General features: G+C 38.9%; 1 protein-coding gene across 5 annotated transcripts in view; it reads right to left on the bottom strand.

Moving 5' to 3' along the window:
* ZNF84 (zinc finger protein 84) overlaps nt 1-9,680 on the bottom strand; it is a 29,970-nt gene extending 20,290 nt beyond the window's left edge. Inside the window, exons 1-4 of one of the 5 annotated variants that reach the window (XM_027956344.2) lie at nt 9,470-9,680; nt 7,750-7,862; nt 5,868-5,970; nt 4,379-4,571 (exon numbers count right to left, since the gene is read on the bottom strand). In XM_027956344.2, coding sequence (XP_027812145.1) covers nt 4,379-4,393 — 15 coding nt within the window. In that variant the 5' untranslated portion in view covers nt 4,394-4,571; nt 5,868-5,970; nt 7,750-7,862; nt 9,470-9,680. Of the gene's footprint in view, nt 1-4,378; nt 5,971-7,749 lie in introns of all 5 variants that reach the window. The other 4 variants (XM_060400691.1, XM_042234430.2, XM_060400690.1 and 1 more) reach the window with 4 other exon arrangements.
* Nucleotides 9,681-12,827: the final 3,147 nt, after the last annotated feature.

Below are 12,827 nucleotides of genomic sequence, written 5' to 3'. Positions count from 1 at the left end.
TTCAGCTTCAGCATCATTCCCTCCAAAGAAATCCCAGGGCTGATCTCCTTCAGAATGGACTAGTTGGATCTCCTTGCAGTCCAAGGGACTCTCAAGAGTCTTCTCCAACACCACAGCTCAAAAGCATCAATTCTTTGGCACTCAGCTTTCTTCACAGTCCAATTCTCACATCCATACATGACCACAGGAAAAACCATAGCCTTGACTAGATGGACCTTTGTTGGCAAAGTAATGTCTCTGCTTTTCAATACGCTATCTAGGTTCATACTTAATGGTACAACACTGAGTGTTTGGTCTCTAAGGACTAGAATAGCACTGTCCGATAGAATTTCTTGTGATGACTGAAATGCTCATATCTATATCATCCAATATAGTCACTGGCAGTCACCAGTGTCTACTGAATATGTCAAAGGTGACTAGAATCTGACTTTTCTATTTTACTTAATTTTAATTAAACAGTATGTGAAGCTAATGGCTATAGGTTATATAACTGGTTTTTGTGCCGTTTTTGGGGATGGCAGGTTTCTGTGCTATTAGTGGTGGGTCCCTCCTGAGTATATGGAACAAAGTAACTCATGGTGGGCTGCTGGAGTCTCCAGGTGAGCACTGGCCATGCTGGAAGAACCAACCATTGGATTGGAGGATTGCGGCTTTCAGAGAGATGCTATCAGTCCAACTTCCACGGAGCAGACAGGACTGGAGGCTGAGTTCCATCAAATGGCCAGGGATTTAATCAATCACACCTACATAGTGGACACGCAATAAAAACTCTGGATATTTCTGCCTCAGGTTAGCTTTCTGGCTGGTAAGCAGACACACGCCAGGAGGATGATGTATCCTGATTCCACGGGGAGAGGGCACAGCAGCTCTGTTTGGGACACTGCCAGACCTCACTCTGTGTCTCTTCATTTGGCTGGTCCTAACTTGTGTCCTTTGTAATAAAACTAGTTTTAGGTATAGCACTTTCCTAAGTTTTGTGAACTGTTCCATTGAACCTGAGGGGGTCATAGGAACCCCCCCAAATTTGCAGCCAGTTGGACAGAAGTGTTGTGTGTGGCTTGAGGACTCTCGAACTTACAGCTATCAACTAAAGTGAAGGCACTCTTGTTGGGGATGATGCTCTCACCCTGCAGAGTCTGTGCTAACTCCAGGTGGCTGGTGTCAGAGGTGAGCGTCTGTGATGTGCTATGTAATGTACAGTGCAGGCCTGGGTGTTCCTAATGAGACAAGGGTGTTCCTAATGCCACCTCTAGTCCACAAAGTACTGCAGGAGGTCATAACAATACAATGCGAGGAACAAGTATAAATATTGAAAACAACATGTAAAACTGTCACAGATGTCATGATTGCATAAAGAAAATCCAAAAGACCCTACAACAATTAGAATTAGTTCATTGTGGACATTCTTTGATATCACATCAAAACTAATCAACTGGTCTCACAAAAATGAGCTGCAATGTAGAATCTTCATTCTACATTAAAGATGTGAACTTCTCACACCGTCACATTAAAATCTATTGTTTTATCTTGCTTCTTAAATGGATCATTTACTCATTAATGATTTTACAAATCATGCATTGGCCATGTGGAAAACTGGTCTCCTGAGTTTAAATCTCACAAAAAATGGCTTTACCAGTTAATTTTATAAACATTTAATGCTGAAATAATTTCAATTTTATTAAACTCTTATATAACATGGAAGCAACTTTTGATAAACTTTTTGACACTTGCATGATCTTGATAACAAAACTCAATAGGGATACCGCAAGAAGGGAAAAGCAAAGGCCAAGTTACACATGAACACTGATGTAAAAATCCTAAGCAATATCATCAAGCTACTATACTGAATAAAATATAAAGAAGAAAATATATCAAAAATAAGCTGGAGTTTATCCCCAAAATTCAAGGTTGATTTAATACTTTAAAAAAAAATCATTGATATTTACTATATTAATAGATTAAGGAAAAACATATTATCACCTCAGTAGATACAGATAAAACATATCTGTAAGTGGAAGAATCTACATCACAAGAGCTACAGATAACAGAAAAATCTAACAGCTTTAAAAAAGCACATTTATGTTTTTCAAAAAGAAGGACTAGATTTCATAAGGCAGAATATAAAAGTATGAAAAAGAACAAACAGATGAAACAACACACCAAAAATTGAAAAATAATCAACATTTATTTGTTATAGAAAGTCTTAGCAAACTAGGAAGTCAGTGGAATTTCTTTTTATTAAAAAAAAGTATTGCTGGTATTTTTATAAACATGGAAATCTAACCAAATCTAAAGAAAAATTATTAGTTAGTTTAAATGGGCTTATGAAGTTCCTGAATACCAAGCCAATATGCAGAAATCTAGTATATTTCCATGTTTTGGCCATACTTTTAAAATTATAACAAAATTTTACGATGACTAAATTTTAACCTACTAATTGTAGGGCAGATGTACAAACTGAGCCTTGATGTATTTTGTGGTACTAGAGAACAGCATTCTAGTTAGTAAATAAGAAAAAATGTTACAAGGAGGATGTTATCATTCTGCAGCTCCTAATGAAATGATCCATACAAGCAGTGATCATTTAAAGCCATAGCAAGACAAAGAGGGACCTGTGGGCATCGTGCACCTCCTGAAAGAAGTACCACAACAACTTCTGAAGCATTCTTGCCAAGAAGTTACACTTGAACCTGATCAAACCTCAGTGTGGAACTTGCTATGATGATGGAAACATTCTTTACCTGTTCTACCCAGTTCGTGGCTGTCCAATCTGTGGCTACTAAGCACTTGAGAGGGAACAACCGTGACAAAGGGATTTAACTGAATTAACTTAAGTTCAGTCGTATGTGGCCAGTGGCTTCAGTACTGGACAGCACATCTCTGAATCTACCAATTTACAGGAAACACAAGTGACAACACACCAGTAACACCATGGGGATGCATTACCCACCACATCTCTTATTCAGAGCCTTCAGATAGTGAGAAACTACAGATCAATGGCCTGGCCTCTTCAACAAATGATTTGGATAGAAAAAAATACGCACTACCAAAATTAAGAGACAGATCAACTGCACTGTATGAACTTCACTTGAGTCTGATGCAAACAAATGACAACTTATGAATTTACGAGACTAATGGAAACTTGATAATGGCTGGATTTGATGATATTAAAGAGCTGCCTTCAGGGACTTCCCTGATGGTCCAGTGATTAAGAATCTGCTTTGCAATGCAGGGGACAAGGTTTGAGTCCTGGTTTGAGAACTAAGACTCGACATGCTGTGGAGTACCTAAGGCCATACACTGCAACTACTGAGCCCATGTGTCACAACCAGAAAGTCTGTGCACTGCAATGAAAGATCCTGAAAAGATGCAGGAAGAACCTGCGTGCCACAACTAAAACCCGACACAGCCAAGTAAATAAACTTTTTTTTTAAAGCTTTGAAAAAAATAAACTGAGGAAATGGAATGTATATTTCTTAAAAAAGAAGCAGCTGCCTTCATTGAAGAGGTTGCAAATGCAATGAATCTCAGAAACAAATGAAAGTGACAGTGAAAGAAGCAAAACACAAATGAGCGCGAAAACAGCAGACAAAACCAACTGCAGTGTTTGTGAATAAACGCTTAGCAGTAAAACTAAACAGACAAGCAAGGAAATGGTTACAGAAGCTAAAGTCATGATTCTCTCTGTCAGGAAGAAGCTGTGATTGGGAGGGGATGTTCAATTTCTTGAAATGAAGTGGTGGTTTCATGGGTATTCATTTGATAACACATTAAGCTGCACTTTAACATTTTATGAATTTTTCTCCATATGAATTCTGCTTCACAACTTAAGAGGCAAATAAATAAATAATTACAGTGATTAAGTTCGGCTTTGGCATACTACCTTTGGGTCACATTCTGTGGAAAACCATGAAAAATGGCTACAATACTCTTGTATTTATCACAATGTTTCCCCTGAGGACATTACCACTATATCATTTATTTAAAGGCTTCCCCAAGGAATGACCAATAAATACTTACTTTCCATGAAGAACTTTGCTTTTTCCTTTGGATAATACAATTCATATATTTATTACACTTGTTGAGAATTTGAGAAGTTTATAGCTCATTGAATAATTATGTTGGACACTAAGGCTTACAAAAATCGAAACTATAAGAACTTCTCAAGGTCCTATAGTTATTGCATCACTGCTTTGATTTTGTCCCAGTTTGGGTCTTCCATTCGGAGGGTATCTTCCCCTGACTTCTTAACAATGTAATACAAGCAGTGATCATTGTCACTTGTCACAAGTTGTCACCTGTGTTTCCTTTTTCACTCAAGTCTTACATACCTCTTCTAATCCCCTGGAAAAATAATGAGGAATAAACACAAACTCACCTGTAACATGGTCATTTCTGCAGCCTGTGTGAGATGATCAGCAAGTCCGAGGTTTGTTCAGTCCTGTGGCCTCTGCTTCTACCCTGAAGCTCTGGAGTGAGGTCTCTAACACCAGGAATGAATTTCTCTGCTGGGAATGTCTTTCTTGTCTCACACGAGCAGGCTTATTTGTGGGGAACCAGGATCTGTGAACCTGGGGACCAATGCACTTCAATTGGTATATTCATAGTGCACCTAAAATACCTTCCTTTCTTGCTAGGAAATAGGAATTCATAATCATCTAATGCCAGAGTGTGTTTTCTGTATAACTGACACAGGGCTACCAGGGACAGAAATAGAATGTGATACAAAAGAATGGCAGAAGTCTGTGTCTCTGCACACAGATAAAGATTACTCAGCAGAAGTAATCCTAAAATCCAGTTAATGTCCACTGAGGACATTGAGAAACAGGTGCTGGGAAGGACAAGGCAGCTCTGTGTTAGACAAATAGACTTTTGGAAAGCTTATGTGATTTGTATTAAAACAGATCTGAGTTTTAATCAACTTTTTCCTTTTCCTGGCTTTGTGACTTTGGGTAAGAACAAATAGGAAACTAAGGTTTAAAATCTATAACATTCCTAATTTATGTCTGCCAATCATATCAATTTCTAAAAGAAGTATGTTAAATTCTCCTAATATTACAGATTGGTCAGTTTTTCCTTGTACTTCTGTTGATGTTTGGATTATATGCTTAAAGTTATGTTGTTTGATGCATAGAGAGTATATATTTCTGGAGAATTACTCTTTAGTCACTATGTAATGCCATGGGGATTCTGAGGAATAAATGAGATATTAAAGGGAAAGTGACTAGTTCCTGGCAATAACAATAGCTCTCACATCTGAGTGCTTTCAATATATAAGACAAAATACTAAGCACTTTATAACAACCCTCACAGACAACCCAAAAGGCATTTGACAAAAAAGCATTAAAATCTCCATTTTATAGAACAAAAAATGAAACTTAGAGTGTGGCAATGACTGCACAACTATTAAGTATCAGAAATGAATGCTATTTCTCTCTTTTGCTATGTTCAGGGTTATTGTCGTTTAGTTGCTTAGTTGTGTCTGACTCTTTTTCAAACTCCATGGACTACAGCCCTCCAGGCTCCTCTGTCCGTTGGATTTCCCAGGCGAGAGTACTAGAGTAGGTTGCCATTTCCTTCTCCAGGGATCTTCCTGACCCAGGGGTCAAACCTGCATCTCCTCAATTGGCAGGTGGATTCTTTTATGACTGAACCATGGGAAGCCCTACATTCAAGATATTTACTTCCAAAATCAAAAAGTTATTTGTGCGTATTCATGTACACATATGTTCACACACTCACCATACATCCCAGAATTAGCTCTTATTTCCATGTACACATTCTGTCACCTTAGTTCCACAGAAGCACAAATGAAGAACAGCCTGCTCATCCCTATGTCACACTAAAGCAGCACTTCAAACACCAACCTCTTCCCTTTCATGTCTTCCTGTGATTCAGCCCTTGGTATCAATTCAGAAATATATATTGAAGTTCTTTCCAGTTACACAAGAAATGATTCCTTTATATACCCTAAATTGTGAAAATATATTCATTTTAGAACTGGAGCTGGCACACATAAGATAAAAAGAGACATAATTATTATTACAGAAGTAAAATATGATGACAAAACTTATAAATGTATATAAACTAAATAAGAAAAATTTCTTTCTTGTGACCAAACATAACCACTCTTAAGAGGTGGTATAAACAATCTGGATATTTTTAACAAAAATATAAGGTCACATTTAAAAACTGTTTTTGCTTTTTTCCCACTATGCAAACCATCTTTCCAGATCAACAGACATAGTACTGTAATATCAACAGCCTTCTTATTTAAACAAATAAAAATGTAGAAAAAAAATCTACGCATATCAGAAAAAAATACATAAAACATAGAATATACGTGACAAGAAATGTATACAGTTCATAGGCTAAAGCAAACTAAACCCACCAATGGGGACTATAAAAATAGACTTCCTCACACACAAATTGGTCTTTCTAGGACAGAAAGACTTCATAATTCAGCCCTGAATGATTTATATTTTTAGTCAATTCCAATCACAATCTCAAAAAAATTTTTTTTAACAAGCAATTCTAAAGTTCACCTGGGAGAAAAAAAGGTACAGGAACAGCTTTGGACATTTTGGGAAACACAAGATAATGAGTGTAAATAGGTCCATGTAATATTAACATATATTGTACAATTATATTTTAAAAAAGTATTTCATACTGTCTCCAGAAAAGATTTACAGCTAAATAAAGCATAACAGCCCAAATATGTAAATCTCTCATGCAATAAATGTGGCACTTCACACCCAAAGTAAAACCTGATTACTTAATGAATAGGAGAAGTGATTAACACTTGAAAGAAAAAAAAGCCAGATGTCTATCTCATATATTACAACAAACTACAGTTGACCCTTGAACAACTTGAGGGTTAGGGACACTAATCCACCGTACCACCCATGCATTCAAAAATCCTCACATAATTAATTTTATAGTCAGCCCTCTATATCCAAGGTTCATATCTGCAGATTCAACCAACCTCTGATCATACAGTACTGTGGTATTTATTGGAAAAAAAAAAAAAACACACAAAAACACTGCATATAAGTGGACCCATGCATTTCATACCCCTATTTTTCAAGGGTCAACTATCAGAGGAATCAGAACTTAAAATAATGAAAACCATGATAGTGTAATTTGGGAGAAAATGTCCCTATACATGCTACAAAGGCAAAAGTAAAAAAATTTTACTTAAAAGCCAATAGATTTAACCATTAAAAAATGTAATAACCTCTGTGTGGTTCAAGAAAAGTCAATCATAATACAAACATACACACATACCCCAGACAAGGAAGATACACCTCTAGTAAAAAAAATAGGTCATTTCCTTTGTGTTACACTTTCACTTTATTTCATGGAATAAAAATTAAGCAGACAGCCAAATTCACAATGTGATCTTTAAATTTCCTTTGTCAGAAACTACTTGGCAAAGTTTAGTTGGGTTTCAGCAAAAATTTATCAAGAGTAGAGAGAAGTGTTGAAATGAGGTATAAGAATCTGAGGTGGAAAAAGTGTGATAAGCCATCAGTGTGGTAGTTTTTAAAAATTTGATATTAATTGCTCAGCACAATAGATTCGACCTTATTTTCATTTAATTTAAACAAATGTTTTTGCAGGTTGGCTCTTAAGAGAGCTCTCCCTGAGTGCTCTTCCTCTTGACTTCCATGTGTTCCTTTAGCAAATGGAAGCCTACCCCTCTGCTATAAAATTTGACCCCTTTTAACTTCATGGGTTTGACTTTACCTCAGCAGTTTCCTGCATAGGACTGCAGTTCTCCCCATGACATGCGCATGTTCACCTGCAGGAGGAAGGGGCACCTTCATCATCATCCCACAGTTCCCACTCAGCATCAAGTCCTGTGGAATTACAAGGGAAAAAGAACATTGAAAAGTGACATTTACTCACACCTATCATGTGCCAGGCTTCCCTGGTGGCTCAGTGGTGAAGAACTTGCCTGCCAATGCAGGAGACACAGGTGGGATCCCTGTGTTGGGAAGATCCCCTAGAGAAGGAAATGGCAACCCACTCCAGTAATCTTGCCTAGGAAATCTTGAGGACAGAGAAGCCTTGCCCACCTGCAGTCCATGTGGTCCCAAAAGGGTCAGACACAATGTAGCAACTAAACAACTATGTGCCAGATGTTCTATACACCATGCTGTCTTTTTTGATGTATTCAGCATTCATTACAGAAGTAATACTGCACAAAAGTTCATGTGCCCCAAACAGATGATATATGCACGAATGGTAGATTGGGGCCACTGGTTCCAGGCAGTCTACCCCAGGGCCTGTGACCAAAGACCCACAACAGCTGTAGAAAGAGGGATGGGCAAATGTCTTGGGAGTCCCTGTTTATGTTCCCAGTACACGCACGATACAGTCCCCTGTCCAGAGACGATGGCAGCAAGGCAGACTAAGGAGAAAAAGAAGAGAAAGAAAAGATCTCAGGGGCAAGTTGAAAGAACTCCCCCAGAAAGGTCAAACTCCCCACTTGGGACAAAATATTTCAACTTAACATATTTGTGATAGATTGTAAGGGCTTTAAGCAGGATATATAGCATATTTCCAATTTTTTTGTTTTTTTTTTCTTAAAGGGAACAAATTAGGTTGTTAACAATATACACACATTTATTGACTAAAAGATGTACAAAATGTTAGCGTAGCAGTGACTATTTCCTGTTGATTGGATCATGAATGATTTTCATTTGAACCTGTTTATCAATACACTCTAAACTGACGACAGTGAACATATTTTAAAATCCTTAACCCAAGAAAACAGGCAAGCAAAGTAGTTTCAGTCCAGCACCATGTGGCTGAAACAAACAGTAATGAATCGATAAGTAACCAATAAAATAATGTGTTTTAATGACTGCAAAAAGCTTCCAAGCTAGGGAAGAAAAGGTCATTTCTTGCCACTCCCTCGGTTTCAGATGAAAAGCCTGAGACTCAGAAATTGTGAGTTGACTGATTCAAGTGGCAGTTGTGGGTCAAAGTCAGAAACAAGGCTTGAGGCCAACGCTGTCCTCAGCTCATTAGCAACTGTCAAAGTTGTTTGGCTTTTTTGTTAGTAGAGACGCCTCGGAAAAAATCCTACTGATAAAAGCGGAGGCAAGCTGGGTGGAGCCGGGATGGAGGCGAATAATCGGGTCGCCCCGCGTACACTCCCAGGGTGCCCCTACGACTGGCCGTGTGTCCCTAAGGTCGCGCGCGGCCGGGCACGCGCGTGGGAGACACCACCTGTACGAGCCGGTCTGGAAGGAAACGTCAAGGCGCTCTGAGCACTGGCCGCAGCGGAGGAAGGGCCTCCCCCCACCGCTAGAGCCCACCGGTGCCCACCGCAACCCAGCCACTGAGACCCAGGCCGAAATGCGGATGCCCACTTGCAGCCCTGGCACGACCCCCAACCCGGCCCCCGCGAGCCCTCTCAGCCCCCGCCGCCCGCTCCACAGGGATCCAGCCCCGGAACCTGCAAAAAACGCCTCGGACCACGGACGCGCCGGACGGGGACCGGGACCCAAGTGACCGCCCCGCCCCCGGGCTTTGCGCGACCCGGGCAGATCCGCGGGATTCCCGACGGCCTGGAGCCTAGCCGGGGAACAGCGCGCACGAGCACGCGGACACTCGCACAGTGGCCTCTCGCGTGGTAGCGAAAGACAAAGAGAGGGGCCAAGCCGGCTGCACAGGGTTGCGCGTGCGCGCGGGAAAGGCCCTGCCGAACTACACTTCCCAGGAGGCCCTGGGACACGCAGCGTCAGGCGTCGTTGGAACGCGGGTCGGTCTTGGAGAAAACAGAAAAATAATTCTAACACATTTATGGAAAACAGATAGTAAAGTACAAAAAAACCGCAGTTAATCTATAACTCAAGTGCAGTGGGGTAGGTTATAATTAAGTCACTATATTTTTTTTAAAAGAGAGTGAAAGGTAGGATGAAGAAAGTGCAGAGCCACCGACCCTTAAGGGATTGAGAATCCACTCTGTATTAATAAATTCTAAATTCTTTATGGTTCTCAAGGAGCAGATATGTCAGATGTGATCCGAGAAACGAGAAAACCTGGACGTGAATAAAAATGAAGACAGTATCACGGAATCTTTGCCGAAAAGTATCCATCATTGTGTTTCCAATGAATTCTTTCAAACATCCAGTGATCAGAAAACTCTTATATTTAAATTGTTTGAGAGGAATTAGAAGAAGGAAAAGTTTCTATTTATTTAATAGCATAAAGGTACCAAAATGGACAAACTATGATTTAAAAGGAAGCACAGACAGAACTTGATTATTGCTGCCCATGCAAAAATACTGGGAAGTTATCAACAGATAATTTTTTGTAGGATATTTTGTTAATATTTTGTAGAAATAGAAATATTTTCGTAGACTAGAAACCAAGTGGATTCTATTCTAAAACTATAAGGGTAATCAGGGTATATATTAACATAAGTAAATAAGTTAAAGGGAAAAACTGATATTACTTCGATGAGATGAAAAAAATGTTTAACTGAAAGAATACATTATAGGTTTTAAAATATAAATTTAAAAAGTTGTTTCCTAATTTAGCCTGATTGAAAAAATATCCATTTCAACTGTTAAACCACTATGCTGCTTAAAGGTGGAATATCATTAGGAGTTAGAAACAAGGGATCCATACTCAGGATTCAGATTTTTTTTAACCAGGCTAATACTCATAATTTCCAGGTGCTCCAGTGATTAGAACTCCTTGCTTCCACTGCAGGGAGCTCGGGTTTGATACCTGGTGGGGGAACTAACCAAGATCCCACAAGCCTGAGTGGCATGGCCAAAACAAAGCACCCCTTTCCCGGAAAAATAATTAAATCACTATAATTTAATTATTTTATTCACGGAAAAACTAAACATACTTAAAATGCAGAACACAAGTGAGTCCAAGTTCATGCTGGCAGCTGCATGACAGGGCAATAAATCCAGAGGTGAGTTGCTGGGGCAATGAATAGTGACTTTATTTGGAAGGTCAGCAGACAGAGAAGATGGTGAACTAGTGTCCCAAAGAACCATCTTGTTGTTGTTGTTCAGTGGCTAAATAATGTCTGACTCTGTGACCCCCATGGACTGTAAAGCACACCAGGCTTCCCTATCCTTCACTATCTCCCGGAATTTGCTCAAACTCATGTCCATTGAGTTGGTGATGCTATCTAACCATCTCATTCTGTGCCCTCCTCTTCTCCTTTTGCCTTCCATCTTTCCCAGCATCAGTTTTGTTTTTGTTTTTCCAGTGAGTCAGCTCTTCTTATCAGGTAACCAAGTTATTGGAGCTTCAGATTCAGCATCAGTCCTTCCAATGAATATTCAGGGTTCATTTCCTTTAGGATTGACTGGTTTGATCTCCTTGCAGTTCAAGGGACTCTCAAGAGTCTTCTCCAGCAGCACAAGTTGAAAGCATCAGTTCTCCAGTGTTCAACCAAAGAGTCATGGCCCAACTCTCACATCTTTACATGACTACTGGGAAAACCCTAGCTTTGACTAACAGACCTTTGTCAGCAAAGTGATGTCTTTGCTTTTTAATATGCTGTCTAGGTTTGTCATAGTGTTCCTTCAAAGGAGCAAGTATCTTTTAATTTCATGGCTGCAGTCACCATCACAGTGAATTTGGAGTCCAAGAAAATAAAGTCTGTTACTGGTTCTACTTTTCCCCCTTCTATTTGCCATGAAGTGATGGTACCAGATTCCATGATCTTAGTTTTTTGAATATTGAATTTTATAAGAACCATCTGACCTGAGTTAGAATTCAGGCTTCTTTTATAATGAAAAGAGAAGGGGAGTGGTTGGTTTTTGCATACTTCTTAGTGTTGGAATCCTTTGTTCTCAGAGCTGTTCATGTAGGTCTGGTCAAATGTTCATTTAAACCTCCAATAAGAGAAATGTTATTCTTCTGCAACTTCTTATCTCTGTGTGAATAGAAAAGTGTTATACCTTTAAAGATCAGAGACTTGAGAACGGGTTTTCCCGTAAATTTTAGACTATAGGCAACACTATTGTAGCAAAAGCAATAGAATACAAAGATTAAAGTAAAAGAAACAGATCAAATATGGAGTCAGATTTGTTCTTCCCTATTTTACAAGGATATGCGTCAACAATCACTGCTGAAGTATACACATTTTTACACCACTTGGGGCTTTTATTCCATAAGTTGTCAATTATCTTTGCCGTTTTTCAATTGTGTTATCTGTTCATGGAGCTGAATGTATATTGTTTACTAATCCTCAATATGCAATATATGTTTTAATTTTTTCTGTCAATATATGCTTTACTTTGTTTATAAATTGTTGATCCCATAGGCTTTATTTTTGACATAAAATTTATCTAGCTTTTCCTTTATCATTTCATTTGTGGTTTACTTATGTGTTTTGTTAAGAAATCTTTCTCCATTCTGATATCATAAAGGATTTCCATGTATTATCTTTTAATAGTTTCAGTGTTTTGCTTTCATATTTAACTTGTACTCTGTCTGGAGTTGTATGTGTGCACAGAGTATGAGATACTGTTCCAGTTTCATTTTGTTTCCACATGGGAAGCCAATTTCCTCATCTCCAGTTTGGTTGCTAGAGCTGCCATAACAAAATATCACAGATGGGTGGGATAAACATCAGAAATTTATTCTGTCACAATTCTGGAGACAGGATATCATGATTTTGTAGCTTTGGTTTCTTCTAAGGTCTCTGCTTGGCTTGCAGGTGGCTGTCTTCTTCCCATGTCCTCACATAGTCCTCCATCTGTGCATATCCTTGTCTTAGTCTCCTTTTTTTCTCCAGTTGTATTGATATATAATTGACATACAGCACAATATACATTTGG

This window comes from Ovis aries, chromosome 17, assembly GCF_016772045.2.
Source record: "Ovis aries strain OAR_USU_Benz2616 breed Rambouillet chromosome 17, ARS-UI_Ramb_v3.0, whole genome shotgun sequence".
NCBI lineage: Eukaryota > Metazoa > Chordata > Mammalia > Artiodactyla > Bovidae > Ovis > Ovis aries.
This window is presented reverse-complemented; position numbering and strand designations above follow the sequence as displayed.